General features: G+C 59.0%; 2 protein-coding genes across 2 annotated transcripts; one reads left to right on the top strand and one right to left on the bottom strand.

Annotated features, from left to right (window-relative positions):
- The first annotated feature begins 3,147 nt into the window (after positions 1–3,147).
- On the top strand, positions 3,148–19,436 carry ARL8A (ADP ribosylation factor like GTPase 8A). Its single transcript, XM_051771716.1, has 7 exons — positions 3,148–3,574; positions 12,837–12,917; positions 13,879–13,952; positions 14,916–15,009; positions 16,142–16,209; positions 17,331–17,401; positions 17,520–19,436. Exons 1-7 carry the CDS (start codon positions 3,452–3,454, stop codon positions 17,567–17,569), a joined length of 561 nt encoding a protein of 186 aa, XP_051627676.1. The 5' UTR covers positions 3,148–3,451; the 3' UTR covers positions 17,570–19,436.
- A 1,702-nt stretch (positions 19,437–21,138) lies between these two features.
- GPR37L1 (G protein-coupled receptor 37 like 1) lies at positions 21,139–26,387 on the bottom strand. Its single transcript, XM_051771712.1, has 2 exons — positions 25,556–26,387; positions 21,139–22,429 (listed from the first exon to the last, which is right to left on the bottom strand). The coding sequence occupies exons 1-2, from the start codon at positions 26,237–26,239 to the stop codon at positions 21,620–21,622; spliced, it is 1,494 nt and encodes a 497-aa protein (XP_051627672.1). The 5' UTR covers positions 26,240–26,387; the 3' UTR covers positions 21,139–21,619.
- Between the last annotated feature and the right edge of the window lie 1,406 nt (positions 26,388–27,793).

The raw sequence follows: 27,793 nt of genomic DNA, 5'->3' as shown, positions 1-27,793 counted from the left end.
TTGTGCCCACTAAACTGTATCAGGAAGTGCCATGTTCAGTCATTTCTTGAACACCTCCAGGGATGGTGACTCCACCACCACCCTGGGCAACCCGTGCCAGTGCCTGACCACCCTTCCAGGGAAGAAATTATCCCTAATATCCTTAATATTTTCCCTAATATCCGAACCTCCCCTCTTCCAAGCAGGGGAGATTCCCAAATGCATCTGCAGTTTGCAATTGCCTTCCCTGGAGAGGTGAGTCTCCAACAGCATCCGTGGACTCCAAGTCATCACTAATCAAGCCATCACCTGAAAAGGAGACATTGCAGGGTACATTTTGACATTTCCAGGGCAGCACTGGAGTCCCAGGAGGTCAGGGAGGCCCTGTGAGAGCAGCTGCAGAAGGTGGAACCCAACAGAGGATGAGGCCCACCCAGCAGCAGAGGGATGGGTGGGAGCACCAGGGACACTGTGGGACATGACATCTGTTTGTGCTGGTCCTCAGTAGCCCAGGGGTTAAACTCTGAATCAGGGAACAGGAGGATAAGCCACCCATCACCCATCACAGCCCTGACCATTCAGTTCCCTTAAGGAACTTGATTGGGCAATCACATCAAAACCTCCTGGGAATGTCAAACATGCTCTTGTCTGGAGAGGCCCTGGAGCCTTGCACGAGACTCTGCCCAGTCCCAAACTCCTAGCATGGAGACCATGGGGTGACAAGGGGGGACAGAGCTGCAGGGGTGCAGCCTTGGGGAGTGGATCTGGTGTGTGCATCTCCACGTGGGCCACCACAGCTCCCCTGCAAGGAGCAGAGCTTGGGACCCTGGTTCAAAGCAGTGGGAAACAGCCAGATGTCCCCAAACCTGTCAGGGCTGCTGTGAGACCCTCCCCTTGCTGGGGATAAGGTAAATAGGGTGGGTGGAGCAGGGATAGTGCATGAAAAGGGTCGATGTTGCTCATTTTCTTGTGTCTCTCCTAGCATGGGGTTAGTCTGGCCCAGCTGTCGTCTCTGCTGTGAGGGGTGGGTTTGGTTTGAGCACTGGATGGGCAGTTTCTGTAGCAGGGACTGCAGGAACACCCCTGCTATCCATGGGCAATCTCTGCTAACAACTCCAGTGCTACAGGAATGCTGAGGGGGGGGAAGCCCCAAACTGGTGTAGGGACATTCCCTGGGCTGGAATGTTAAACAAAAATCTGTTTCCCCCCTGTACTCATGAGGCCCCACCTCAAATCCTGTGTGCAGTTTTGGGCCCCTCATGACAGAAAAGACATTGTGGTGCTGGAGTGTGTCCAGAGAAGGAATGGAAGGGGACCTTCTTGCTCTCTGCAACTCCCTGACAGGAGGGTGGAGGCAGGTGGGGGTCAGGCTCTGCTCCCAGGGAACGAGGGACAGGACAAGAGGAAGTGGCCTCAATTTGCAGCGGGGGAGGTTCAGGTTGGATATTGGGAAAATTTCTTCCCTGAAAGGGCAGTCAGGCAGTGGCCCAGGCTGCCCAGGGCAGTGGTAGAGTCACCATTCCTGGAGGATGGTGACTTGGGGACATGGTTTACTGGTGACCACGGCAATGCTGGGGTAACAGTTGGACTCGATGATCTTAAAGGTCTTTTCCAACTTGAACGATTCTGTGATTCTATGAAAAAAAATATCCTAAATCAGAAATTACATGCAAGAACTGGAGGACAAAGAATTTTTCACTGGTATGAGGAGGAGCTATGATGGGGTAATTACAGAAAGCAATGATATTCCTGCTTCCTAAGGCCTCCCTTTGAGAGCATGGGGATCCTGAGCATGCTGCAGCAGCTCTGAAAGCAAAATGGTTTCTGCCTCCAAAAACAAAGGCAGCTTCCCAGTGACTTGCAGCACATGGTGGAAACTCCCTCCCACCATTACTTGTCAGGGGTTGAGATACTCTGTATTACAGAGTTGAATCCAACCCCATCTCAGTTTCCCTATTTTCTGTGCATACATGTTTGTCTCAGGCAGCTTTAGCAGTGGATTCAGTATCCTTGTCTCTCGTGGGAGCATAAGCACATGGGCTCTCCCCAGCCACTGCTGGAATAAAGCGTCCAGCCTAAGGGAATTGCAAATGGCTCTGTGTGTCAGTCCTCACTTTAGGACTGGCTCAAATCCCACCTGGATGGAGAGCCCTGTTGGCAGGGCACAGCCAGGCAGCACCTGCCCTGAGCAGGGCATGGGAGGGCACAGCGGAGTGAAGGCATGGCCAGAACAGGCACCTGGAGCAGCTCCGTGTGCCCCCCAACCCAGCAGAGCTGAGCAGGGGAAAAACAAGGGGGTTTTAAGGCTGCAGGGCCCAACCTGATGGCTACAGACTGCTGTGGCAGCAGGCTGGATAAAAGTCTCACAGAAACATCCTTCGAGGAAGCCGTCTGTGCCTTTGGGCTGTGTCTCGTTCTCCAGGTGGAAATTTGCTCATCGGCTCCTGGGACATTGCTCGGGGCTCCTGGCACCCACTGCACCCCACACTCCCCACCCTGCTTCTGACACCAAGCATTTCTATCCGCTCCTGTACACCCCACACCCCAGCACACCCAGCTCCCCTGCACCCCCAACTCCTTCACCCCTGTGCCTTGCATCTCCCCCACCTAGCACTGCCCACATCCCCTGCACCCCTAACGCACCAGTACCCCCAGTACCCCCGCAGCCTGCCCCAGCCATCCCTGCCCCTGGCACCGCAGTGCTCCAGCACCTCCGCACCCCGTGCCCCCTGCACACCCCCCCTCCAGTACCCCACTCAGCACCCCTGTGCCCCCAGCACCCTCTGCACAATGCGCCCGGGAGGGCCGGGCTGTCCCGGCTGTCTCGAGGTACTCCGGGGTGTCCGGGGGTGTCCCGGGGGGTCCGGCGTGCCCCAGCATGTCCCGAGGTGTCCCAGGGTGTCCCAGGGCATCCCGGGGTGTCCCGGGTATCCCAGGGTATCCGGGGTGCCCAGCGTGTCCCGGGTGTCCCGGTGTATCCCGGGGTGTCCCGCAGGGCGGGATGTCCCGTGCCCGGTGCGGCGGGTCCTCCGCTCCGGGAGAGGGCGCGGCAGCGGCGGCGCTCGGGCCCCACCCGGTGCCTCGGGAGGGCTCGGGGGGGCTGCGCTCGGACAGTACCGGGGGCGGCGGCGGCTCGGCCTCCATCGGCACCGACAGGGCCGCTCCGGACGCTCTCGGCTCCGCTCGGCCCCGCTCGGATCGACTCGGCTCCGCTCGGCCCCGCTCGGATCGATTCGGCCCTGCCCGGCTCCGCCCCGACTGGCCCCGCCCCGACTCGGCCTCGCTCGGCCCCGCTCGGTTCGGCCCCTCTCGGCCCGGCTCGTCTCGGCGCGGCCCAGCTCGGCTCCGTTGGGCTCCGCTCGGCCCGTCTCGGTCCCGTTCGGCTCGGCTCGGCTCGGCCCAGCTGGGCCCGGCTCGGCTCCGCTCGGCTCCGCTCGGCCCCGCTCGGCGCGGCGCGGCCCGGCCTGGCACCATGCTGGCGCTCTTCAACAAGCTGCTGGACTGGTTCCGGGCGCTGTTCTGGAAGGAGGAGATGGAGCTGACCCTGGTGGGGCTGCAGTACTCGGGCAAGACCACTTTCGTCAACGTTATCGCGGTGAGCCCCCCGGGGAACACCCGCATCCCCCCCATCCCCGGGCAGCCCGGGGAGCAGCGGGGCCACCCCAGGGCAGCACCCCTGCGCCTTGTATCCCCCATTGCACCCCCATTGCATCCCCCATTGCATCCCCCATGGCATCCCCCGTTGCACCCCCCTATTGCACCTCACCCATTGCACCCTCCCATTGCATCCCCCATTGCACCCCCCTATTGCACCTCACCCGTTGCATCCCCCCACTGCCCCCCCCTTGCACCTCCCCATTGCAGCCCCCCAATTACACCCCTTGGGTGCTCCCCGGGATGGCTCCGCCCTATCACACCCCAGCCTGGAAATGCATTTGGGCAGTGGGGTGCAGGGTGGGGCGGGATGCGAATTGCGGGCAGTGGGGCGCACTCTGGGGTGCGGGGTGCAGTGTGGGGTGCAGGCTGCAGGCTGCAGATCCAGCAGCATCGGGAGGGGTCCAGGCAAACCCCAGCGTTTGCTCCCCACATCCCCGGAACCAAGCGCGGCTCTTGGAGCCGCAGCCGGAGCAGGCCCTGGGGAGGAATCACGGAACACCCCTGCCCTTCCTGGCCGGGGCTCTGCCAGTGGGCAGCAGCCGGTTCTGGTGCCCTGGGTGGGCGCTGCCGCCTCCCGGGATTGCGGGAGCCTCGGCCCTGGGAGCCGGGAAGCTCCTGCCCTCGTACGGGTTGCAGCAGGAGCTTTGTCATCGTCCCTGCCACCGCCGGGACGCGCAGGTGGGGGGCCTCGCGGTGACCCTGCTGGGCTCTGTGCCACCAGCTCTCATTGCCCGGGGGCCGGTGTAGGAGGTGTTTGCCTGGAGACCTTCCTCGGGCAGCACCCACCGGCAGCAGTGTCCCGTGGGTGCCGGGTGCTGCTGCAGCAGCACACGCTCCACACCCCACAGTGACACCCGCCTCGGGCCCCTCCGACCCCGGCCTCTCCCCAGCTGTGCTGCCTCCTCCACGGGGTCCCTGGAGCCGGCCGCAGATCAGGAGCGGGATCGCGGAGCCCAGGGTGTGGTTTCACCCCTGGCGATGCTTGGTGGAGTTTCCCCTCTTGCTTTTTGGGTTACTCTCGCCCTCTCCAGATGTGATGCTGCGAGGTGGGCGGATCCCGAAGGGTCAGGTTTGGGCTGTCGCTCCTGCAGGGTTTAATGGAGGGAGGAGGATGTGGATCTTCCAGCTGCCCTGGCTGCTCTACTGCCCTCCTTGTCCCTGCACTTTGCTTGCTCAGTGCCGTGGCTCCAAAGCACAGGGAATTATTGCTGCTCGCTCAGTGTACTGGAAGGTGCTGGGCTGTCAGAGGGGATTTTCAGCCTGTTTGGAGGCTTCTTTGCACTGGAGCTGTGCTCTTCAGGAGGTTTCCGTTGATGCCAGTTGCTGAGGGACAAAAATGTCCTTCCTGAAGTGTCTGGGGGCAGAGGAAGGACACTCCAAAGTGCTTTTTCACCCTGGAGACGATGGCACTCCAGGTCTCGAGCTGTTTTGCTTGGAAGTCACCACTTGGTGCTCCGGGCTCCTGCTGCTTTGGTCCTCATCTTGCCCAGCTCCCTGTTCCCCACGTGCCTCCTCCTCACCCAGCTGCATCCACAGACAGGGCTCAGCGTGGGCTTCGTGGGGTTTGCTCCTGCGAGTAAACACCTTGTTGCAGGCAGTTTTACTGTGGGCAAAACCCCACCTGGAAGACCTGTGCACCAGGACTCTCACTGCTTAGCCAGGATTGCTGGCTGAGGGACTTTGGGGAATTACAGGAGCTCTCGAGGTGGCTGGAGCTGGCACCATGGCCTGCCGGTGTAACAGGTCTGTGGTGGGGGGTTTGACACCCTTGCAGGGCAGTCAGGCTTAGTGGCTGAGCTCAGTTAATTTGGAAAGTTGGTGTTTTGTGGCACATGCACACAAAAAGGGGCACCAACCCTTGAGAAAACGTCCTGGAAAGAAGGTATTGGGGACAGTGAAGTAGCAGCGTGACACAGAAAATGCCGACTCGACAGGAACTGCCTGAGCAGGGTTGGAGGTGCCTGGCTTTAGGGTGTCGCAATGGGGGTGTTGGAAGGGGAAATAGCTGTGATTTGTGCTTTGGGCTGTAATCTGGGCTTTGGGGAGGGGAAGAGCCTGAACTGAGAAGTGTGGGATTTTGGCGTTGTTGGAGAGATCTCACAAGACATCTCTGTGGGTGCAAGAGGTGCTCCCCTTCCCTCAGAGCGATGCTGGGGCTGCTCCGGGGGGGTTGGCACCGTCCTTGTGTTCCAGGATTTTTAGCTGCACCTGACTGAAAAATGGACTCTGGTTGCCTGGAAGGTGGGTGGTTCCCTCCAGCAGTCAGAGCTGTGGTTGTGCCAGGCGAGGGTTTTGCTGAAGGCAGTGAGGATCCGGGGGCTGACTCCTCCTGGGTCACCTGCCTGGGGACCTTCATTTTCCAGGGCTTATTTTTATTTTTCCTGGCTCTTGGGAGCTGAGACTTTCGAAGTTTTGCCTGCAAGGAGGGGCGAAAGCTGTAAACAAGCCCAGTCTTTGTTTAACCTGAAGCCAGTGGGCTTTTAGCTGCCTTTTCCCCAGTCTGGTGGTGACGAGGGTGACTCGAGGGTGTTGAGAGCTCCTCAGGAGGTGCTGGGGCCCAAAACCTGTTAGTGCAGGCCATGATTAGAACAAAAGAGTGTGTTGCTGCTTTTTAACACCACACATGTTCTACCTGTGCTAGAGCCTTCCAGGGGAGCTGAGCCACAGGTGCCGGGGTGTCGGTCCTGGGTGATGGGGGGTCTGGGGCACCATCCTGTGCTTTAGCCCTGCTCAGGAAGTGATTCAGATCAGTTCTGCAAGAGGAAACATGGAGCTCCTAGAGTGAGTTCAGCAGAGGCTGCGAAGATGCTGAGGGGACTGGAGCGTCTCTCTTACGAGGACAGGCTGAGGGAGCTGGGCTTGGTCAGCCTCAAGAAGAGACATCTGAGAGGGGACCTTATCCAGTCTGTCAGTATCTGCAGGGAGCTGTCAGAGGATGGACCAGGCTCTGCTTGATGGTGCTCAGCAATGGGACAAGAGGCAACAAGCAGGAACTGATGCACAGGAAGTTCTACCTGAACATGAGGAAGAACTTCTTTACTGCATGGGTGACCGAGCACTGAAAAGGCTGCCCAGAGCGAGTGTGGAGTCTGGATGCAATCCTTTGCCACGTGCTCTGGGATGATCCTGCTTGAGCAGAGAGGCTGAACCAGATGACCCACTGTGGTTCCTTCCAACCTCAACCATTTCTGTGAAACCACATCAGCGTCGTGTGTGGCATCAGGTAGGATGATGGATGCCATGGCTCTCCTGACAGCACTGCTGATGGAGGCATGTCCTGAGAGTGTCTTGGAGGACTGCAGAGCTCAGTGCCTGCTCCCACCCATCCCTGGAGAGCCACTGACCCCTTCACTGGCCAGCTGAGCCCCCTCAGCAGGATGCATTTGGGTGCCTCAGCTTGGGAGGGGAGGTGCAGCTCCAGGTCTGCAAGGTCTCCAAGGTTTGCTGGAGAGGTAGAAATACTGGTGGAGGTGCTGAGGGAGAATCAGGGAGATGTTGTTCTGATGCCTTTTTGCCAGTCTGTCTGACCCCTGCCTCTCCCAGTAACTCAGGACATGCCCCTGGCATGGGGTCTGGTAGGGCCAGGGTGTGGTGGAGGTGGACATGGGTCCTCATGCTGCCTTGTGGTCCTTCTGCCTCCAGGTGCAGCACCTGGACCCTCCACAGGTGTGTCTTTGCACCTCAGCTTCATAATGCAGAAGGTGGTAGGTTTTTTGGGGGGTTTCTGCTATGTTTCCGGAAGAGGAGAAGAATCTGGATGGGACATGGTCTTGTCTTGCTGCTGCAATCTCTGTCAACATAAGCCAGGAAAAATGGACAAGTGGTGGTTTTCCAAGATCATAGGATCATAGAGTGGTTTTGGTTGGAAGGGACCTTTAAAGGTCACCTTGTCCAACACCCCTCCCATGGGCAGGGACATTCAGGACATATTCCTCTACACCAGGTTGCTCCAAGCCCTGTCCAACCTGATCTGGAACATTTCCAGGGATGGGTCAGACACAACTTCTCTGGGCAACCTGTGCCAGGGCCTCATCACTCACATTATGAAAAATTTCCTCCTTATATCTAATCTGAATCTCCCCTCCTTTAGTTTAAAACCATTACCCCTTGTCCTGTCACTATAGACCCTACTAAAAAGTCTGTCCCCATCTTTCTTAGAAGCCACTTTTAGGTACTGGAAGGGGCTCTAAGGTCTCCCCAGAACCTTTTCTTCTCCGGGCTGAACAGCCCCAGCTCTCCAGAGCAGAGGGGCTCCAGCCCTCAGAGCACCTCTGTGGCTTCCTATGGACTTGCTCCAGCAGCTCCATGTCCTTCTGATGCTGAGACCCCGGAGCTGGAGGCAGGTCTGCAAGTGGGATCTCACCTGAGTGGGGCAGAGGGGCAGAATCCCACCCTCCCCTGCTGCCCACGCTGTGGGATGAGCCCAGCACACGGGGGTTTCTGGGCATCAGCACACATGGTTGGGGCATGTTAAGCTTTTCATCTGCCAGCACCCCCAAGTCCTTCTCTTCGAGGCTGCTCTCCAGCCTTTCTCTACCCAGACTGGATTCATGCTTAGGGTTGCCCTGACACAGGTGCTAGATCTTCCACTTGGCCTTTTTGAACTCCACAAGGCTTGCACAGACCCACTTCTGAAGCCTGTCCAGGTCCAGGATGCCACCCCTTCCCTCCAGCATGTCAACTGCACCACACAACTCAGTGTCCTCAGCACCCTGATCCCACTGTCCATGCCACTGACAGAGATACAACATTCTGTCATGGGATGGTCTCTGATGGTGACATCTCTGCTGCCCAGAGGAACTGTGGCTGCCCCATCCCTGGAAGTGTCCAAGGCCAGATTGGACTGGACTTGGAGCAACTGGGTCTAGTGGAAGGTGTCCCTGCCCATGGCAGGGGGAGGAATGGAATGATGTTTAAGGTCCCTTCCAACCCAAACCATTCTGTAATTCTGTTCTAAAACAGTGCTGGTCCCAACACCCACTGCTGAGGAACACCACTCATCACTGGCCTCCACCTCGACACTGAGCCGTGGACCATCCACTGTGACCATCCAACCAGTTCTCCAGAGTTTCTGTAACAGACTCTGTGCTACCATCAAGTAGTGCTGATGCCAGTGGGGGCTGCACATGTCCAGCATTCCAAAATCTAGGCCAGCAGCAAGCTGAGTCACCAGTGTGGCCACCACCTCTGTCCAGATGCTGCCCCACTGCAGAGACATCTGAACAAGGACAACAACTGATAGATTTATAGGCATTTGTGGGGTCTCTGTGGACAAAGGTGGGACCAGATGTTGCTGCAAATCTTACACAGAGCTGCTGGCTTCCCCTCAGAGTTGGGGCTCTACTGCCTGTCCTTGGGGAGCTGCTGGGAGCATCTCACAGAGAGTTGGGTCAGCGCAACCTCAGCGCTGCTGTCCAGCATACTTTGGACTCTGATGCAGTGCTGAAGAAGCAAAAGCAGCCCAAGGATTTTCCCTTTCATCTGAGGAACCTAATTTTTATGAAAAAAACTCCTGAACTTCAGTGATACTGTGCTCTTAAAAAAAAAAAAATAAACATGTGCATTAGCTGCATTGCAGGGAGTGGGATGGATTGTCCTGCCTGGCTCAGGTGGGCTTACAGCAGTGTTGGCCATGCCAGTGTCACTTGGGCTCTAGGGTCAGCACATGCATGGCCTGATTGCTGTCCCCGGATCCCATTTTTGCTCTTGAGATACCCAGTGCCCTGGAGATGAGGCCTGTGGCGTCAGGGAGGGCAGCACAGCCTATTTCAGATGCACAAGCAATGCAGGGAGCAGTGCCAGGAGGGGCCTGTGATTTTCCCACCATGCTCATGGCCTGGGATGCTGGATGTACAAGCTGAGGGGTGCTGTGGAGCCAGACCATGTGTGGTAATGAAGGTAGTGGTGGTGGTGGTGAGACCATCTGCCCGGGATGGAGGGGCCCATCCCTGTCCCACAGCCCCCTGCTTGCCCAGCTGGGGCTGCTGCCTGCAGTGGTGGGGGCTGCCCAACACAGGCCCCTTCAATAGGATCCTTCTGCGTGAAGTTTTTGAAATCAGAGCATGCTGAGGATTTGGGGCAAGAGTTGGGATTGTCTCTTGGACCCACGTGGCACTTCCTTCTTGCTGCCAGCCCCTGGGGTAGCTCCATCCTGCCTGGCCCAGGTGGCAGCCCCTTTTCCCAGTTCTCAGTCCTGTCCCCTCCAGTGCCTTCTGCAGGGGCATGGATCTCTGTGCCATAGGTGCCCTGTGGTACTCAGAGCCCCAGAGAGCTGTAAGCCCACTGTTGAAGTGTAAAGGCTTGGCTTGAATTTGGCTTTTTCCTGTCTGAATGGGGTGCTCAGTGTCAGGGTCTGTTGGCTGATAGAGATGTGCTGAGGGATGGGAACCTGTGTGGTGGAGCTGGGCTGGTTTAGCTCTTGGAGAAGAGCTGGAAGAGCAGTGGAAGACCAAGCAAGGTCCCAAAACTGCCCAGCTCAGGCTACCAGGCACTCCCACCCTGCACTGGCACAGGGCCAGCTTAGGAGGATGGATGTGGAGGTTACAGGTGAGAAACTGCCACGTATCCCCCTGGGTTGGAGCTTGGACACGGTTTGTCAGGGTCTCAAGTGCTCCATGGCAGGAGATCCTGCAGGAGTGCCAGGCTGGGCAGTTTTGGGAATGGTCCAGGCACTGGTGGGAGACACCCAACCTGAGGTGCTTTAGGCTCCTGCCTCTGCCCCGTGGAGACCACGGTGAAGAGCAGGACCTGGCCACCCTGCACGCTGCTCACCAGAGCTGGTGGCTGCAGTGTGGAGGCTGAGGTGGCCTCTTTGCATGTGCCAGCGAGCCGAGGGCCTGGCTGCTGGCTGAGTGGGGGATGATGGCTGAAGTGGCAAGTGATGTGGTGTCCCTGTGCTTGTGGCAGGGGATGGGGCTCATCATGAGCTGGGGGGACTGCTTGCCCCTGCAAAAGCTGAATCCTGGCCACTTCTCCCAGTAACTCAACTGGGAAGTGTTGGGTCACTTGCCTTCCAGGCAGGGCAGTGAGGCAGAGTGGTTTGGGCAGAGTGCTGGGGAACCCTGGCAAAATCAGCAACGAACGGGAGCCTGTAGAGACCTGATCTGCCAGTTGTGGCCACAAAATCCATCTTGCCTGCAAGGATTTTTGTGCATCCCAGTGGAATTGCATTCCCAAGTGATTGGTGTGGCTTGGTATCATCTCCAGGGTCAGCATGAGTGCTGGGTCTGTTGCATAACCAAAATCTGGGGGGGCAAGCATGTGTCCAGTGAAGCTTTTGCATGTCTCCAGCTAGATGGTCTCTGCTTTCCTGGGAGTGGAGCTGTGGATAGCTGGACCCTGCAGGGAGCTGAAGATGTGCCGAAGGTGCCACCATCAGGGATAGTTGGAGAGGAAAGAGGGGACACTGTGTTTCCACCACTGAGAGTTGCTTTCAGAGAGCAGCTGATGCAGGAGGAGCTGAGCACGTTGCAGCATGTTGAAGATGCTTTTGTGGGTGCTGGGACAGCAGGGACCACAGGCAGGCCATCCTGGACCACAATGTGTCACAATCCCAACCTGTTTTGGACAGCTCAAGTGGTTTTTTTGTTGGTCCTTTGGCCCCTGGAGACCGGTGCTGCAGGGGGGAGAGGATTTTGGGCAGGGAGCAAGGCTGTGCCTCACTTTCCCTATGGAGGAAAGAGGTGTCTCCTGGCTCCTGCAGCCCATCCCTTCTGGAATAAGCTTCTATCTGCCTGAACTATGTCTTGGATGGCTTTTGCACAGACAGCAGATGCCGTGATGTGGTCTGGGATCCCTGAGGGAGGTGCCTGCAGCTTCCTAGAGCTCTTCAGCAATTGCTCTCCGTGTCTGCCGATCAAAGCCTGTGAATTTCTTAATTTCATAAAGCCAAGTTGTGTATTGAACCTCAGTCCACAGGAGACATCCCCTGCGGATCTCTGCCTGCTTCCCCTCCTCTCCCTGCACCCTTCCCTGCCTTTCCCCACGGTGGTTTCTGGATGCAGTGTGGCCTGGACACCCCTTGGCTGCTGGGTTTTGCTGTTGGATGCAAAAGGGAAATGAAAAAGGGAAATGGTGTGTTTTGCAGAGACATTGGAAGAGGTCAGGAGAACCCTGGGGACCTGGTGATGTGGGTCTGGAGGAGCCGTTGGCTCAAAAATCTGCTTATCAGAAAATAGCATAAATTGCCTTCCCGTTTTGAGGTTCGTGTTAACTAAGAGAAAAGCCAGAAAAGCCCTCAAGAAACTGAGGTTTTAAGAGCTGCTAGGATGAGTTTGGCCATGGTTGGTGGTTCCTGCAAGTTTCTGGCACTGATGGCCAAAATCCCCACGTCTGTGTTAACCTGGTTAGCAAACCCTCTTCCCTGTTGGCTCCCCAGCATTCCACAGTGTGGCCTCCCGGATGCTTTTACAGGCAATAAACCTGATTTGAGTCCCAAGGAGGCTGCTGGAGGCAGCAGGTGAAGGGCTGTGGCAGCTCCTGTCTCCTGACCCTGACCACTGGGACGACAGTGTGTCTGGTGCTGAGGTTGGGAGCTCACTGCAGGGCTGGGGGCTGCACCTGTGCCCTGTGCAGCAGCTGAAGTGTCCTGGTTTAGGAATGATGTTCCCCCAGTTTACTGCTCCCACCACTTGCTTCCCCCTCCAACTGGAAGCACAAAAGGCAAAGATCAGGGATTGAGATAAGAACAATTTACTGGTAACAGCAATGAGATAAGAAAACGACCAGTAACAGCAACAATACTGATAACAAAAGTGTACAAAGAGAGGGTGATTAACATGCAAAATGCTCACCAAGCCCGGGACAATGAAACAATGGTGGATGACTTCCCTCCCCCACCACACTTTCTCCCTACAGGAAAGGGACAGGAAAGGAATGTCCTTCTTGGAAGCAAGCAAGAGGCCCTTTTCCTTGCCCATGGCGATGATCTTAGGTGGTATCAAATAACAAGATGTCTTGGCCATTCCCCATCCCGCTGATCTGGGCTGGAACCAGGATACACACCATTCCCACCTGGCAGTGTCCTGTCTCTGGGCTCTGTGCTCCTGGCATGGACCTGGAGGTTGTGCTGTGCCCGGGGCAGGGCTGGCAGAGCCTTTGGGGTTATCCCAGGCAGGCTGCCAGCCTCGCTACCCTGCTGGGGTGGGCTGGCTGGCCATGTTCCTCTGCCCCCTAACGCTGTCTCACCTTGTTCCTCACAGTCAGGACAGTTCAACGAAGACATGATCCCGACGGTTGGCTTCAACATGAGGAAGATCACCAAGGGGAATGTTACCATAAAGGTAAGATGCAGGTGTTACTGCTGGTTAGGGCTACTGGGACCAAAGGTGGAGGGAAGGGAGATTGGTGGCTCTTCTGCAGGACTTTGAAGGATTCCAGGGACTGCAACTGCAACTGGGAATCATAGAATGAAATCCTAGGATCGTTAAGGTTGGAAAATTCCTCTAAGCTGTTCCCCCCATGACATGGTAGTCATGTTCACCACTGAACCATGTCCCCAAGTGTCACATCCACATGTTTTTTGAATGCTTCCAGGGACTGTGATTCCACCCTCTGCCCTGTCAGGGTCCTGCAGGTAACCACCAGAAGAGATAGTGAGATATAGGAGATTCAGACTTGTGCAGTAAGAGCCAGTCCAGGCTGCAGTGCTGGAGGTTTCCTTATACTTCTGGCTTGCTGGTGGGGACTCATGGATGTGGTCACCTTGCTGAGGGTGGGTGTGCTGGAATAAACAGGTCATGACTTCAAGTGGTGGTCTCTGCCTCGGAAGCAAAGGGAGAGGAAGGTTCTACCCCTTCTGGATCTTTCAAGGGCCCTGAGTTAAACTGGAAAATGGCTGTGAGACATGCTTGAAAAGATGGCTGGGGATCTCGGGCTGCTGCAGGAACACTTTTGAGAGTGTGCTGAGTGTTCTGAAATGGGAAATGCCTCAGGGATAGACCAGGAGGTGTGGTGGACATGGGGAAGAGCACCCAGCTTGGGCCAGGGGGTCCCTGTATGCCAGCAGAAGCATACCACAGGGGGTTTCAGCATCCTACAGCTGCCCTTCCTGAGGTGTCTCCTTACCTTACCAAGCCGGGAGCCTCCTCCTCAGGTTTGAGCTGAAGAGGACGGGATGGGGGTGGGTTTGGTGTAATGGACAAAATGCCCTGGGTGGCCACATGGTCTTGGGCAGGACTGGGGTACTTGGGGCACCGGGGTGATGGACAGGACACCGGAGTAACCCCGATCTCCCTGTCACAGCTCTGGGACATTGGTGGCCAGCCGCGGTTCCGCAGCATGTGGGAACGATACTGCCGTGGAGTGAGTGCCATCGTGTGAGTATCCTGGGAGCCAGAGCTCCACTGGCACACACACACTGATGCTGAGCTCACCAGTGGGTGGGGGCACAGCCCCACCCCAGGATACTGGGCTGGCTGTGAGGGGAGCTGCGATGCCTTTGCTGGTGGAGCCGGACACCTGTGTCAGGAGTTAGAACCACTGAATTATCATGGAATCATGAAGGTTGGAAAAGGCCTCTAAGACCATCAGGTCCCACCGTTAACCCAACACAGCCATGGTCACCACTAAACCATGTCCCCAGGTGGTTTTTGAACCCTTCCAGGGGTGGTGACCACCACTGCCCTGGGCAGCCTGTTCCAGTGCCTGACCACCCTTCCAGGGAACAAATTTTCTCTAATATCCTTTGCAGGATGAGTGTCAGCCCATAAGAGCGAAATCCTTCCCTAAATCTCCCTGTCTGCTCAGAGCAGCATTGCTGACTGCTAGCTTCACATCCATTTTCTCTGTGGCCCCTCCCAAGATTACCCCACTGATGGGATGATCAGGTCCTTCCCCCTCTTGGGTCAACGTCTCCTCTCCATCATCAGCTCCTTTTGCCTTCTCCACTTGTCCTCTGTCCTGGGTGTCTCCATGGGAGCTGCCATGTGCACATGAGCTTCACTGGGTGCTTGGGGACAACACGTGTCCTGCAGCTTCTCCTGCCCAGGCTTCCCTTGCCCAGACTGTCCCTGCTGTCAGCAGGTGGACACATGCAGGGATGGGGACAGGGTGGTCCTCCTCTCCTCTGGGAGACATGAGGGACTCTCAGCCCCACAGCTATCCTTGGGAAGAGGGGTCCTGGCAGGAGGATCCTGTTATCCACTCCCTCTATGGCCCAGTCTCCAGTGGGGGCAGTGAGCTGCCATGGGAGGAGATTTGGGGGTGGCACAGACCTCGGGCACAGCACCAAGGCATGGGGACCTGGGCACCTGTGCTCAGGGGTGTCCCTTCCCTTGCAGGTACATGGTGGATGCTGCTGACCAGGAGAAGATAGAGGCTTCCAAGAACGAACTGCACAACCTGCTGGATAAACCGCAGCTCCAGGGCATCCCGGTGAGCTGCTGCCTCAGCCAGTGCCCACAACCACTCATCATCCTGAGCCAGGGCTTGCAGAGCAGATTCAGGTCAGGGATCCCCTTTCTTGGGGGGGTCCCTTCCCTGCTGCACTCCTGAGGGAACTTTCTAGGCCAGAGCTAGGCCAAGCAACAGAGCTTTAGGGCAGGGAGCACAGACCAGACCCCCATGTATTCAATCTGTCCTCTTGTGCCTAATTTATGGTGTGACATTAATGTCCCGTCTCCTGGGAGAGTGGCTCCTGGGCTGTGACATGTGCAGGAGGTGGGGACGTGGCACAGCATGAGGCATGCAGCACGTGCCAGGGTGGGATGTGCACAGAGCATCCCAAACCAGCCTCCTTTGAAAGGAGCTAATTGAGGAACTCGCCACAGATCCCAAACGTCCGCTGCCAGCTAAATTAAGCTCCTGACATACCAGGCTGCAGTTGTAGCCCTCTGAATGCTCTCCTCTGGGAGAATGAGCCTCGGGATTGAAGGTGCTGCATCCTGTGTTGCTGCAGAGCCCCAGCTCACCCTGCACGTGCAGCCTCGGCACTGCCCCTGTCAGGTGACAGTCGTGTGGGTGCTCCGGGAGGAACAAACCAGTCCTGCCGGGTGGTTATTCTCCTTGCACGGTCTGAGAATGCCTTTGAGGATGTGAACAGCCTTGAAATCAGGAGGGATCAGTGGATGGTGCAAGCAGCCGGTGCTGGTTGGCGCTGGCTGCCTGCGGAGCGGGTTCTGCCCGGCACCCACAGCTTGCTCGTGCTGGTAACGTCAGGTTTAGCCATGTCACTTGACTTTTTGCTCAAAGACAGCAAGAGGCTCCTGGGAGAATGTCCTACATGGCACAACAGATGCTGGTGCCCTTCAGGGAGGATTTGCTATGGGGCCGTCTCCACGCTGGGAGTAGAGAATGCACAGGAGATGCTGTACGCAGGATAATTAAGGCAGTTAATTGAAGTGCTCTGCCTCCTGAGTGCTGCTGAAGGGGGTTTCTCCAGCTGGGACATCCTGGTGGAGTGGTTAGGGCTGTCTTGAATCACAAGCAGACTCTGCTTCTGGGTGGCAGAAGCAGGTTCCTGCCTGGTCTGGCAACCGGGAGCTTCAGGTGTCCCCTGTCCCTGTAGGTCCTCGTCCTGGGAAACAAGCGGGACCTGCCCGGTGCCTTGGATGAGAAGGAGCTCATCGAGAAGATGTGAGTCTGCCAGTGGCCCAGGCAGCCACAGTGGGGCTGTGACACAGTGTGAACCCCCTTGTTCTGCCATGTCCCCGCCAGCATGGTCACCCATCTGGGGTGACATTGTGTTGTCCGGGGTGGGCTGCCAGAGATGAGTGGCTGAGGACATCTGAGGTGACACCTTGTGGAGACAAGGAGGAGCTGGAGCCACCAGTGCCAGGGCTGGGTCCTGGGTGCCACACGGTGGCGTGTGGGCCTGGCACAGCGTGGTGCTGGGCGGTGGAGCTGGGCTCCCCAGGGGCACTGCTGGGGACACTGGGACCAGGCTCCCTGGGGGTACTGCTGGGGACAGTGGGACCAGGCTCCCTGGGGGTACTGCTGGGGACAGTGGGACCAGGCTGGGGACAGTGGGACCAGGCTCCCCAGGGGTACTGCTGGGGACAGTGGGACCAGGCTCCCTGGGGGTACCCCTGGGGACAGTGGGACCAGGCTCCCTGGGGGTATCACGGTGGGCACTGGGGGTGGGTTCCCTGGGGGTGCTGCTCTGGTCACCCTCCCATGGCTCTGCACCACTCATGGCATAGGCACTGCTCACCTGACAGCCCTGGGGGCCGGGAGGTTGGACCCTGCTCTGGTGTGTGACACCATCCACATTCCTGTCCCTTCACCCTTTGCCATGCCAGCATGTGGCCTCTGATTCTGCTCCTGCCCATCCCCTCAGAGGGGATCTGGGATGCTGCGCTGACTCACAGCAACTCCTCCCTCCAGCCACCCCTTGGAGCACCCCCTGGACTGTGGGCACACGTGCAGCTCCTGTGCTGCCAGCCCTATGCCACTCCCAAAACTTCCCTGCCCTGTCTGACTGCAGAGCTTGAGGGGTAGCTGTGAACTTTTGTGGCCAGGCTCTCTTGTGGGATCAGGTCCCTCCTACCCCATCACCCAGCCCCCCCCAGCCCACCTCTGCCCCTCAGGCATGGAGTGCTGGTGCCCTCTCCTGACACACATGCAGCTTCTGGGGAGCCTCTGTTCCTTCAATGTGCCCTGTTTCGGAGCCCTCCCCAAGGGCTGCCCAGAAGTGTCTCCCATGGCTGCCCCACACAGCCCAGGGTCTGCAGCCAGCACTTGCTCCTCTCCCACAGGAACCTCTCTGCGATCCAGGACCGAGAGATATGTTGCTATTCCATCTCCTGCAAAGAAAAGGACAACATCGGTGAGTGAGTGCCGAGGGTTGGGGGTGTAGTGGGGCAGGGCAGCCTGTGCCCAGGTGTTGGCACAGGAGGGGGTGACAGCCAGGGGGAGAGGCTGTAAGTGTCCCCTTGCCTCTGCAGACATCACCCTACAGTGGCTTATCCAGCACTCGAAGTCCAGGCGAAGCTGAGATCCCACGGGCTTGGCTCGGATCGGGAAGATGCCATTGTACAAGCCCATGCCCCTCTCTCCTGCTCTGTCCCTCCAGCTCTCTCTCTAGATGGGTATTTTTAGGGGACCCCAGACTCTGCTCATGTTGGGGCAGAGTCCTTGTTTTTATTGTAAAGAAAATGTCCGACTGCCCTCCTCTCCTCTCCTCCTCTCCTCCCTTCTCCTCTCTTCCCTTCCCCTCTCTCCCTCTCTTCCTCCATTTTGGCACTGTTCTGTTGTTGTCTGTGTATACAGTATATATATATATGTATATATATTTTAATTTTTTAATTTAAGGGATAGTGCTGTTACTAAACTGGGCCCTGTGAGCAGTAGGAAAGCTGGGGCTCCCCGAGGCCGGCCGGGGGTCAGCGCTGGGAAGGAGAGGAGGGTGGTAGCAGAAGGCAGCCCTTGGGGATGGGACTGTGCCAGCTGCAGGCAGGTCCCCTGGGGCTCCATCTTCCCTTCCCTGCATGTCCTGCTGCTACCTCCAGGCAGAGACCACGCTGGGGGTGTCAGGAGGTGCTCACTTTGCCCTGCCTTGGGCTTCAGTCCTATGGGCAGGGTTTGAGGGAGGGGGTGATGCTGCCCCTGGGCTCCAAGGGACAGGGATTAGTCACAAGCCACTGTGATCAGCCTCCCCCCCTTGCCTCTGGCTGATGTGCCACTGCCCCAACCCCTCCTTGGGGCTGAGGGCCACTTGTCCCCCTGCCCCACATGTCCCCTGCTCCTGTGCCTGTTCCAAATCCTGCCCACTGCCCAGCCTGGACGCTCGGGGTGGGCTGATCTGGGGGACTGGTGCCAGTGCAGGGGACCCAGCAATGTCAGCAGCCCCTGAGGGTGTGGGGGGCTGGCTCCTGCCATGCAGCTGCCCCACAGTTGGCTCAACCCCCTGTAGCCTCTTGGGGTGGCTGCCCTGGCTCCCCATGTGCCAAATGGCATCGCCTGTGCCTGGCTGGGGCTGCTGGCTCTGCTCTGGCTGGGGACATCCCGTGGGGATGCTGGGGAGGGAGGGACACACGGAGGCACCTGGAGACACGTTCAGAGCATCTGTGCACCCTCAGCACTGCTCACTGGAACCAGGGAGGTGCTCCCTGTGCCTGTTCCCTGTGTCCTGCTCCCCGTTCTGTGTTCCCATTCCCTACTCCCTGTGCTCTGCTCCCTGTGCTCTGCTCCCTATTCCCTGCTCCCCATTCCCTGCTCCCCACTCCCTACTCCCCATACCCCCTCCTGCTGTGCTGCCCTGGCTGGGGGACATGGGAGCCATGGGGCAGGGGGCAGCAGGGCTTGTGGGGACCACAGTTGGGTCCTTGTCTGCAGGTGGCGGGAGGATGAGGGGAGGTTTTGGGGGGTGAGGAAGGCTGTGGCCATCTGTGCCGTGTGATGATTTGTTGGGGCTCTGCAGGTGCAGCCTGGGGGCCCGGCCAGATTGTTTGGGGCCAGTTTTTGAGGACTCAGCTGTGCTGGGGGGGGCTGCTGGAGGGTGGGTGTGCAGCGGGGAGGCAGTTGTCAGTCCCAGTGCAGGGCTGAGGCACAGGGTGGGGGTGGCTGGGGTCGCTGCAGGGCCCCTCTCAGCCTCTTCCCACTCAGTTCTGGGGTGTCAGGCCAGGGGTTTATCTTCTGTTCTTGTTTTTGCAGAATTGCACAAAGAGAGGTTTCTTTTTGGTTTTTTTTTTGGTTTTGTTTTTTTTTAATTTAATGACTTGTAAAGTGTTGTCACCCCCCACTCCTCCCTTTTTTTTTTAAAAAGGTATTTTGTCTCAGATTTGACCTCTGTTGGGGAATGATTCTTGTAACTGTACAATTTTTTTTGCCTCCTAATAATAAATTAACAATTTTGCGTTGGGGGTGTGGCTGCAGTCACGTTACTTCCTCGCCATCACTGCCACCCGTCCCTCGGAGCCCTGCCCAGGATGGGAGTCCCTGTCCCCCAGGCAGCACCATCTGTGTGGTCATGCTCACCAAGAGGGGCTGGAGCCACCTCTGCATGCCTCGTTTCCTTGGCCTGGGTGCCAAGATGAGCTCGGAGACTCCATCTGTGGCCATTGCTGCTGTGGGACCTTCCTTTGCCCCTGTCAGGTACCAGAACTGCTGCAGGGCCCTGCTGCCAGACTGGATTTGGAGGGGGGGCTGCAGTGCTGCGTCCCCCTGCCCTCCCTGTGTCCTTTGGGGGTGGCCTCCTGCCCCATATACCCTGGGGGCTGTGGCCATTGCTTCTGGGGTCCCTCCACTCTGTGTCCCCAGGGGGTGGCCCCCTGCCTGACCCCCCCCAAAAGGGCTTTGCCCTGTGCCTGGCAGGTGCCTGGGCAGCAGGCCTGGGGTTCAGCCCAGCCTGTGGGGTGCTGTGCCTGCTGTGGGGCCACGTGCTGCCCATGGTGATGGTGCTGCCTGCACCTCCCCTGCCCGCGCCCGCGCTCCCCCTCCCCACCCATCCAGCCCCGCGGGGCCGCAGCACAAGCCCAGCTTTGTTCGCCCTTGGCCCAGGCTCAGGACTGAGCTACGTGGACCAGGCACATGAGAGATGCCCCCCCCTTACTGCCCCCACTGCCCTCGAACCCCCATGGGGACCCCACTTGCCCCGAGGGGACATATGGGAACACGGCCTGGGCTCTGCACCCCCCTTCATCCCTGTGCCAGGGTGAGACCCCTCTTCTCCCAAACTGTGGGACCCAGAGCTGGGTGTGTGGGGGGGGAGGAGGATGAAAGGAAAAACCCAGTTTTGTGCTCTCGGAAGAAAACTGGGGCTTTTGTTTCCCTGGAAACGGAGCTGTGAAAGCAAAGCCCGAGCGGAGCCCGGTGGGTGTTGTGCACAAAGCCCACAGTGAGCCCCTCGCTTTCACTGCCCGTAGCAACCGTCTCCCTTGCCCCGGCATTTCGGGGGCTGGGGCGGCTGCCAGCAACTGGGACAAGGAGCTCTAACAGCTCCGGTGGATGGGCCGCTGTGACCAGCCTGCCCTCAGGCAGATCCCCGAGCCACCACCCCCCACCCCATAGAGGAGCCGTGGGCAGGGGGGGGATGTGGGGCTGGAAAGCCTTATGTCCTGAAACAGTCTCCCTGGACAATCCTGTCCCTGCAATGGGCGGGTGGATGAGGGCCAGGAGCCCTGCGTGGGATGGTTTGGGTAAAATGTCCTCACCCCAAGGCTCTCCAAGGGGTGCTGGGGTGGTGGTCCCACACCCCCCCCAGGCAGCAGCACTGTGCACCTTGGTCCTGCATAATACAGCTGCCTTGCAGGCTGTGGGGCACCACAGCCCAGTGCTGGGCTGGCAGGGCTTTACTGGGACCAGTTCAAGTCCTAGAGACCACCCCAAGCCTGATGCTTCAGAGGGAACCTTCCCACAGGCACCGCTCAGCGTCATCCCAGAGGGAGGGGGCAAAGGGGCCTTTCCCCACCTCCTCTAGCTGCTGCCTGCCCTGGCAGAACTTCTTCCCTGCCCTCATGCCCCCTTAGCTGTTCATGCCCACCCCAGAGCCCCCCAGGTTTAGGGAAGAGCCATCCAAGGGGCTGCCGGGGCTCAGCCTGGCGGTGCCGGCGGCTGCAGCTGCGATGTGCTCTAGGTTACTGGTTTATTGAGCTCATACAGGGCACGGCTCGGATCCATGGGATACAGTCACTGGGACCTTCTCCTACTGTGGAGGGGCTGGCAAGAGGGGAGGGGACAGGACGAGGGCAGTTTGTGTTTGCTGTGTCCTCTGCGAGCCACCGTGGCCACCCTCCATGGTTTCAGATGGGACCTTTCCGGCACAATTCCATCTCCAGAGCAGCAACCCCACAGAGCCCAGCTGGGCAGCCGGGACGGGAGGGTGCTGATGTCCTCACTGGCCTTTGGGCAGAGGCAAGAAGGTCACCGATGTAGCCACAGGGTTTCAAGCTCCACCTGCCCAATGCTGGGTTTGGAGCCCACGACGCAGCCCCCTGAGCCGTCTCTTCTGCTTATTCCACAATCCAGACACGGGCACTAACGGCAAAACAACGTTTGGTCTTGGGAGGAGGTGGTGGAACGATCTCTACAGCTCCCCGGTGGCACTTTAGCATGGGGTGCCGAGGGCCAGGAGCGGGGGGGGTGTCTCCCGGGGCTTGTCGAAGAAGATGGAGGAGGACATCTCGGTTTTGAGCTTGCTGTCGGCACTGCCCTCGCTGGAGGCGGTGTCGGGGCCGCAGCCCTCGCAGCAGCAGCAGCAGCAGTCCATGAAGGCCTGGCCCAGGGGACGACAGAGGCACAAGAGCAGGACGGGTGTCACCGAGCACTTGAAGAACAGGAAGAACTGGTTGATGAGGTTGAGTAGGTCCAAGGTCTGCTTGGACATGTCGGGGGACATGTAGGCCACCACGATGTTGCAGACGTTCTCAGGGGTGGTGCAGAGCCCGTAGATGATGGTCAGCGCGATGATGGTGCAGTTGAGGTGACTCTCGCACTGGCCGTGCTTGGTGCCCCGGCACTCGCCCTTCTCGGTGCCGCGGATGCGGCGGGTCACCAGCTGGCAGCTGATGGTGAAGAGGATGGGCAGGCAGAAGTAGCAGCCGAAGTACCACCACATCCGAGCGTTCTGGTAGGTGAGCACCAGCGAGTAGACAGACTCGGGCAGGTTGGACGAGGGCTTCATGGTGCAGTACTCCGTCACCACACCGTTCACGGGTGACGTGTCCTGCGCCAGCTGCCAGAGCAGGATCTCTGGCACCGACAGTGTCATGGAGCCCACCCAGATGACAGCCAGCTTGGCAATGATGGACTGGCACTGCTCGATGGGCCGGGTGCTGGCCTGGGGGCTGGTGGCTGCGTGGAACCTGTCGATGCCCAGGGCGCAGAGGCTGAAGGTGGTGACTCCCAGCGACGATACCTGGCGAGGGAGGAGGCAGAACAGGTGAGCCCTGCTGCAGGGACAACACCAGGAGGTTGGCTGTACCAGGCTTGTGGCAAACCCCTGGCTACCCAAGACCACAAGACCTCCTCCAAGGTTGCAGGGACGTCACAGCCTGTGGCTGCATCCCAGGGTTAGAGCCACTTTTCTGTGACTCCTGAAATGACAGTGGATCAATATGTCCCCTGACCCACAGTCCTTGCCTAGCTCCCTTCTCTGCAGAAGGGAGAAGCTTTGCTGGATGTCTGTCTGTCCATCCAGCCAGAGTGGGAACAACACGATTGTCCCTCAGGCTCTTCCTCTATTCTGGATAGCTCTTGCAGAGGAAAAGCAGGGACCATCACACCCACCAGCACCTTCCCAGGGTTCTCAAGGCCCCCCCATGCTGGCTCGTCCCTGCCCTGCTCTCCTCAGACAGGCCAAGGGAGTTGAAGGCACCGTTGTCCCAAATCAGCTTGGGGCAATTTCCGCTGCATTGAGAATGGCAGGAAAAACATCCCCTTTGCCAAAGGAGGAGGCCAAAGGAGGCAGAGGAATCACTGTGGCTCTGGGAGGACTGGCCAGGCACCCAGGGTCACGATCAGCGTTCCCAGTCCCAGCCCCAGAGCTGGGAGCCAAGTCCCACAGCCCTTGGCCAGGATGATGGCAGAGTCACATGCTGGTGCCCCTCGTGCTGTGGCCATTCCTGGCCTCACGAAGCCATCAAACATCACCCTGTGCTGAAAGACCTTCCCACCACTCAGGAAACATCCCAAGGCTCCACGTGGTGCCTGGGGAGCAGCCCAGAACACTGCCTCCTTGGCCCCCCAGCTTTTCCTGGGTCCTGGGCTGGTCCCTCCAGCAGCTGCTGACCAGGGTGATGCCAGCACTGAGCAGCACTGTTGGTTTTGTACAGCAGCATCTTCCCAGACACAGCATCAGGGCACCAGAGCAGCACCAACATCCTGTGCCCAGCACCAGCATCCTGCACTCAGAACCACCTCCCAGCATGTCCCAGCCCTGCTCTACCCCACAGCCAGCACCCAGCAAATTGGCCCAGTTCCCTTACTCTTGGTGCTGCTGTGCTGCTGCCTCCTCCCTCTACACCCTTCCACAGGCTCTTCTGTCTCTCCTGGTTCCCTTGGTCCTGCAGGGCATAGGATGCTCTCCAGTGCCCTGGCAGGGATGCAGAATGCTGACCAGTGCCACTGGTCAGCCCAAGCATATCCCTGCACATGGGCTGTCCCCAGGAGCCCATGTAACTAGCTATGCTCCCAAAACCTGACTCTGTGCCCACTCACAGGGCACTGGACAGCTACACAGTGAGGCCAGGAGGTCCAATTCTCACAGTGTCTGTCCAGTGGCTTCAGCCACTCAAGGTGGACATGAACCATTGGCCTGCAGACAGGTCCCCCTCTCATGGCTGACCCTTTGCCAGGGATTTGGCTCTGTTGTTCCTGTGGCTCCCTGCAGCTGAGTCCCAGGTGAAGACCTGGAGCCCCTTTCTGCCCGTGCTTTGAGGGGCAGGAGGGCAGCACAGGGCTGGGTTCTGGGGGGCCAAGCAGGAGTAGCCCCCCCACCAGGACCGTGCTTCCCAGTTTGTGTCCCTTCCTGCCTCCTCCAGCACCAAGCTGTCCCAGGAGCACCCTGGTGCTGCTGAATCCCTGTGCCCACTGGTGCCATCCCCAGGGTTCTCCCACAGGGACAGGGAGCCCGTGAGCAGCTCATGGCAGATCCTCCTCAGGACTGGGGTCTGCTTTGGGGGTATCACCCTTCCCTTCCCATTCTTCCCCAGAGCACTGAGCCTGCTTGGGCAAATTCCTGCCCCTCTCTGAGTCCACCCAGCTGCAGTGATGGAGGCCTGTGGTGGAGGACAAGGATGGGGCAAACACTCCATTTAATGAGAGGCTGGGCTGGGCTTTGGAAAGGGGCAGCTCCTGCCTGCTGGACAGGGACATAGTGAAGCAGGGGGGCTGCACAGCTCCCCCAGCAAACACAACATCCACGTGCTGGGATGTGCTGTGCAGATTTGGGGCTGTGCCCAACGAGACACGCAGGGTGCGGGTCCATCACCCTGCACCCAGAGGCCTCAGTGGCATTGCTGGCATCCCCCGCTAGGGCTGTGCATTGCCAGGGACCCTGTGCACAGCCAGGGACCCCTGTGCCACTGCAGGTCCTGCACAAAGGCACTGGGGCACAGGGGGGTGACTGTCCCATTGCCAGCAGGGCACGGAGCAGCTGGGGGCCCTGAACACTGCGGTGGATGCTCCATGGGACAGGCAGGTCCTGAACCCTCTCTAGTCTGACCAAGCCTGAGAGGGTCTCCAGCCACCTGACACTGTCTTTGAGCAGTTCCAGATGTTTGCACCCTTTGATAAATGTTGACCCCACAGAACAAGCACAGGCAGGTTGGATCTGTCTGTCCCATAAGGGCACAGAGGGGCACAGCTGGACCCCAGGCTCCCCTGAGGATGGGAGATATCCACAGCTAGGGTTTGTTTCCAGCGCAAGAGCAGGATCATTCCAAATCCTGCCATCTGAGGCAGCTTTGCTCATTCTGCCATGTTCTGTCATCCCAGTCCCTGTGGCCTTCTCAGTGGGTGCCTGGCTCTCCCCAAGCGTGGCCAGCCTGTCACATGTGAGGCTTGAGGACAAACACAGATCTCAGGTCCCAAACCTAATTCCTGGGCTATCCCACCCCAGTGCTGCCCAGCTGCACCCTCCTGCCCCAGAGCCATCCTCAACAGCCCACAGTGGGCAGTTTCTGGGCCAGCACACTGTGAGACCGAGCCCCCAGGCTTGGGGGAGTCAAGCTGGGATTGGGACAGACAAATGGAGGGACCCTGCAGACAGAAGTGCCCATGCTGGCTGGACAACAGAGGGTCTAATGGGCTCCTCCCAGCCCTGGCAGAGCTGGTGCTGGCTGCAGAGCCTGAGGAATGGCCTGGGACAGAGGCAAAGGGAAGGTCACTATTGGGACTGTCCCTTGGCTCCTTGCTGTTCCTCACCGTGGGGGGCCCTGGCACACAGTCCCTGTGCCAGGCCACCAGCACAGACTGCCCCAGAGCAGGAGGGAAGAGAGGAGCTGAGTCCTTGATCCCTCCAGGGCCCCGTGCAGCCCCTTACCTCCATGAAGGGCACAATGCGACAGGACACGTCCCCCAGCAGCCTCCTCTTGGTGATCTCATTGAAGATGACCACAGGCAGGCAGAAGAAGAGGATGAGGAAGTCCCAGAAAGCCAGGCTGGCCAGGATGGAGTTCCAGGCACTCTTCATGTAGTAGTTGTGCCACACGATGCACATCACGGAGAGGTTTCCTATGATGCCCACGGCAAAGACGATGAGGGACAGGAACATCACGGCGTAGGCGCTGTAGGAGCTCTCGGTCACCGGGTACAAGGGGTTGTGGATTTGCAGCCGCTTGTCGGACACGGTGGTGAGGTTGGCTCGGGGCTCTAGCCTGTCCCTGTCCGTGGGGACCCCCGGTTGCTGCTCCGAGGGGTCAGTGCTGGATGGCAGCAGGGCCCTGGTCGGGTGCAGGCTGGCGGAGTTGAGGGGCCGCGGGAACTCCACCCGCACCCCCGGCACGTACTGCTGCACTGACTTGGAGTCCTCCTCCGTCCCCCGGCGCGGCCTCTCTCTCATCACCTGCACCTCCGGGATGTCCTGGGAAACCGTGGGCAGGGTCCTGCCTCCCTCCACACCCTGGCCACGGTGGGGGCTGCCGGTCCCAGCCCCGCTTCGCATCCCCGCGGCCCCCGGGGCCAGCGGCAGCAGCAGCAGGACGAGGAGAAGCGCCGGCGAAGGCATCGTGGTGCCCCCGCGATGGTCCCCGCACCCTCCGGGAGCGCGTGTGGCGGAGGCGGCGCAGCCCCGAGCGCGGCCCCCGGGGCTGCACGGGAGCTGTGTCCGGGCACAGCCGCTCGGTCCGGCTCCGGCCGCGGCTCTGGGCGCTCGGGGAGAGCTGGGCAGGATAAAGTGGCTGCGGGAGGGGAGCCGGGCCCTCTGCTGGTCACCCACCGCCCGGGAGATGGGACAGCGGCCAGGCTGGGCAGCTCCGCATCCCCCAGCATCCCCCTGCGTTCCCCAACATCCCTCTGACATCCCCAGACATCTTCCCAGCATCCCACTGGCGTCCCTCCAGCATCGCCCAGCATCCACCGAACACCCCCAAACATCTTCCCAGCATCTCGACAAATCGCCCAGCATCCCTGAACATTCCCCAGCATCCTCCCAGCATCCACAAAAAATCCTGCAGTATCCACAAAAAATCCCCCAGTATCCCAATACATTCCCCAGCATCTTCCCAGCATCTTCCCAGCATTCCCCCAACATCCCTCAGGATCCCCCAAAAATCCCTCAGCATCCCCAAACATCCCTTCACATTTCCCCAGCATCCCTCAGCATCCCTCAACATCCCCCAATATCCCCCAACACTTCCTGGCATCCCTCAGCATCCCCCAGTATCCCCCAAGCTCCCCCAGTATTCCCCAGCAACCTCAGGCACCCCCAACATCCCTGCAGAACGAGCCAGACGAGGGATGCCCACGGCTTGGCACTGGGCATGGCCTGTGAGCTCAGCTCTTCCCACGGGAGATCCTCCACTCTCTCCCTGGAGCAGGGGGCACTCAGGAGTCCTGAGATCTGGCACTGGGCACCACGTGGCACATCCCCTGCACACTCAGCTTGGGCTCAGGACACCCTCAAAAGGCTGAACCATCTCCCTGGGGCTGGAGGGGCATCAGGGCTGCCCCTGGCAAGAGGAAGGGCAGGTGGCCCCAGGTGATGCTTCTTGCCACACTGAGGGGTCAGATCTGATGGCCCAACTCTCCAAAGGTTTGTTGCTGCTTTTCCTACTGCCTGATCCCTGTATCTCTGACTCCTCCCCAGACCCGTCCTGTCTCTCCCACACCCATCATCTTTCCCTGTTTCCATCTCCTCTCCAGATATCCACCTCCTCTGCTCTGTCCTCATCTCCTGCTTCCCTACTTTTTATCCCTCCCTATGCTGCCACCCCTTTCCCAGGCCTGTGGGACCAGGGGGACAGGGGGACACGCCCTGTGGCATGCAGGCAGCCCCATGGGGATGGATGCCTGCAAGGCCTGGAGCTGCAGAGGTGCCCCACACCCAAGGAGCTCAAGGAGTGTGTTCCTGTCCTGCACAGGGCAGCAGCAGGAGCAGGGGTGGGGGTGCCTCACCCCTGGCACCCAGTGAACACCAACTTCTCCCTGTCTGGGAACCCACTGCCATTTCCTTCTGGCACTGTGCCTGCTCCTCCCCGAGCCACAAGGCACTCTGAGCTGATGTTCCAGAGCACTGGGGGTCACGTGCCTCCTGCAACATCACTGGGTACTGGGGCTAAGA

The sequence above is a fragment of the Manacus candei genome, unplaced genomic scaffold (genome assembly GCF_025592945.1).
Source record: "Manacus candei isolate 608988 ecotype Guabito, Panama unplaced genomic scaffold, ASM2559294v1 h1tg000139l, whole genome shotgun sequence".
Taxonomy (NCBI): domain Eukaryota; kingdom Metazoa; phylum Chordata; class Aves; order Passeriformes; family Pipridae; genus Manacus; species Manacus candei.
The sequence above is the reverse complement of the archived record's forward strand: the minus strand, read 5'-3'. Positions and strand labels throughout refer to the sequence as shown.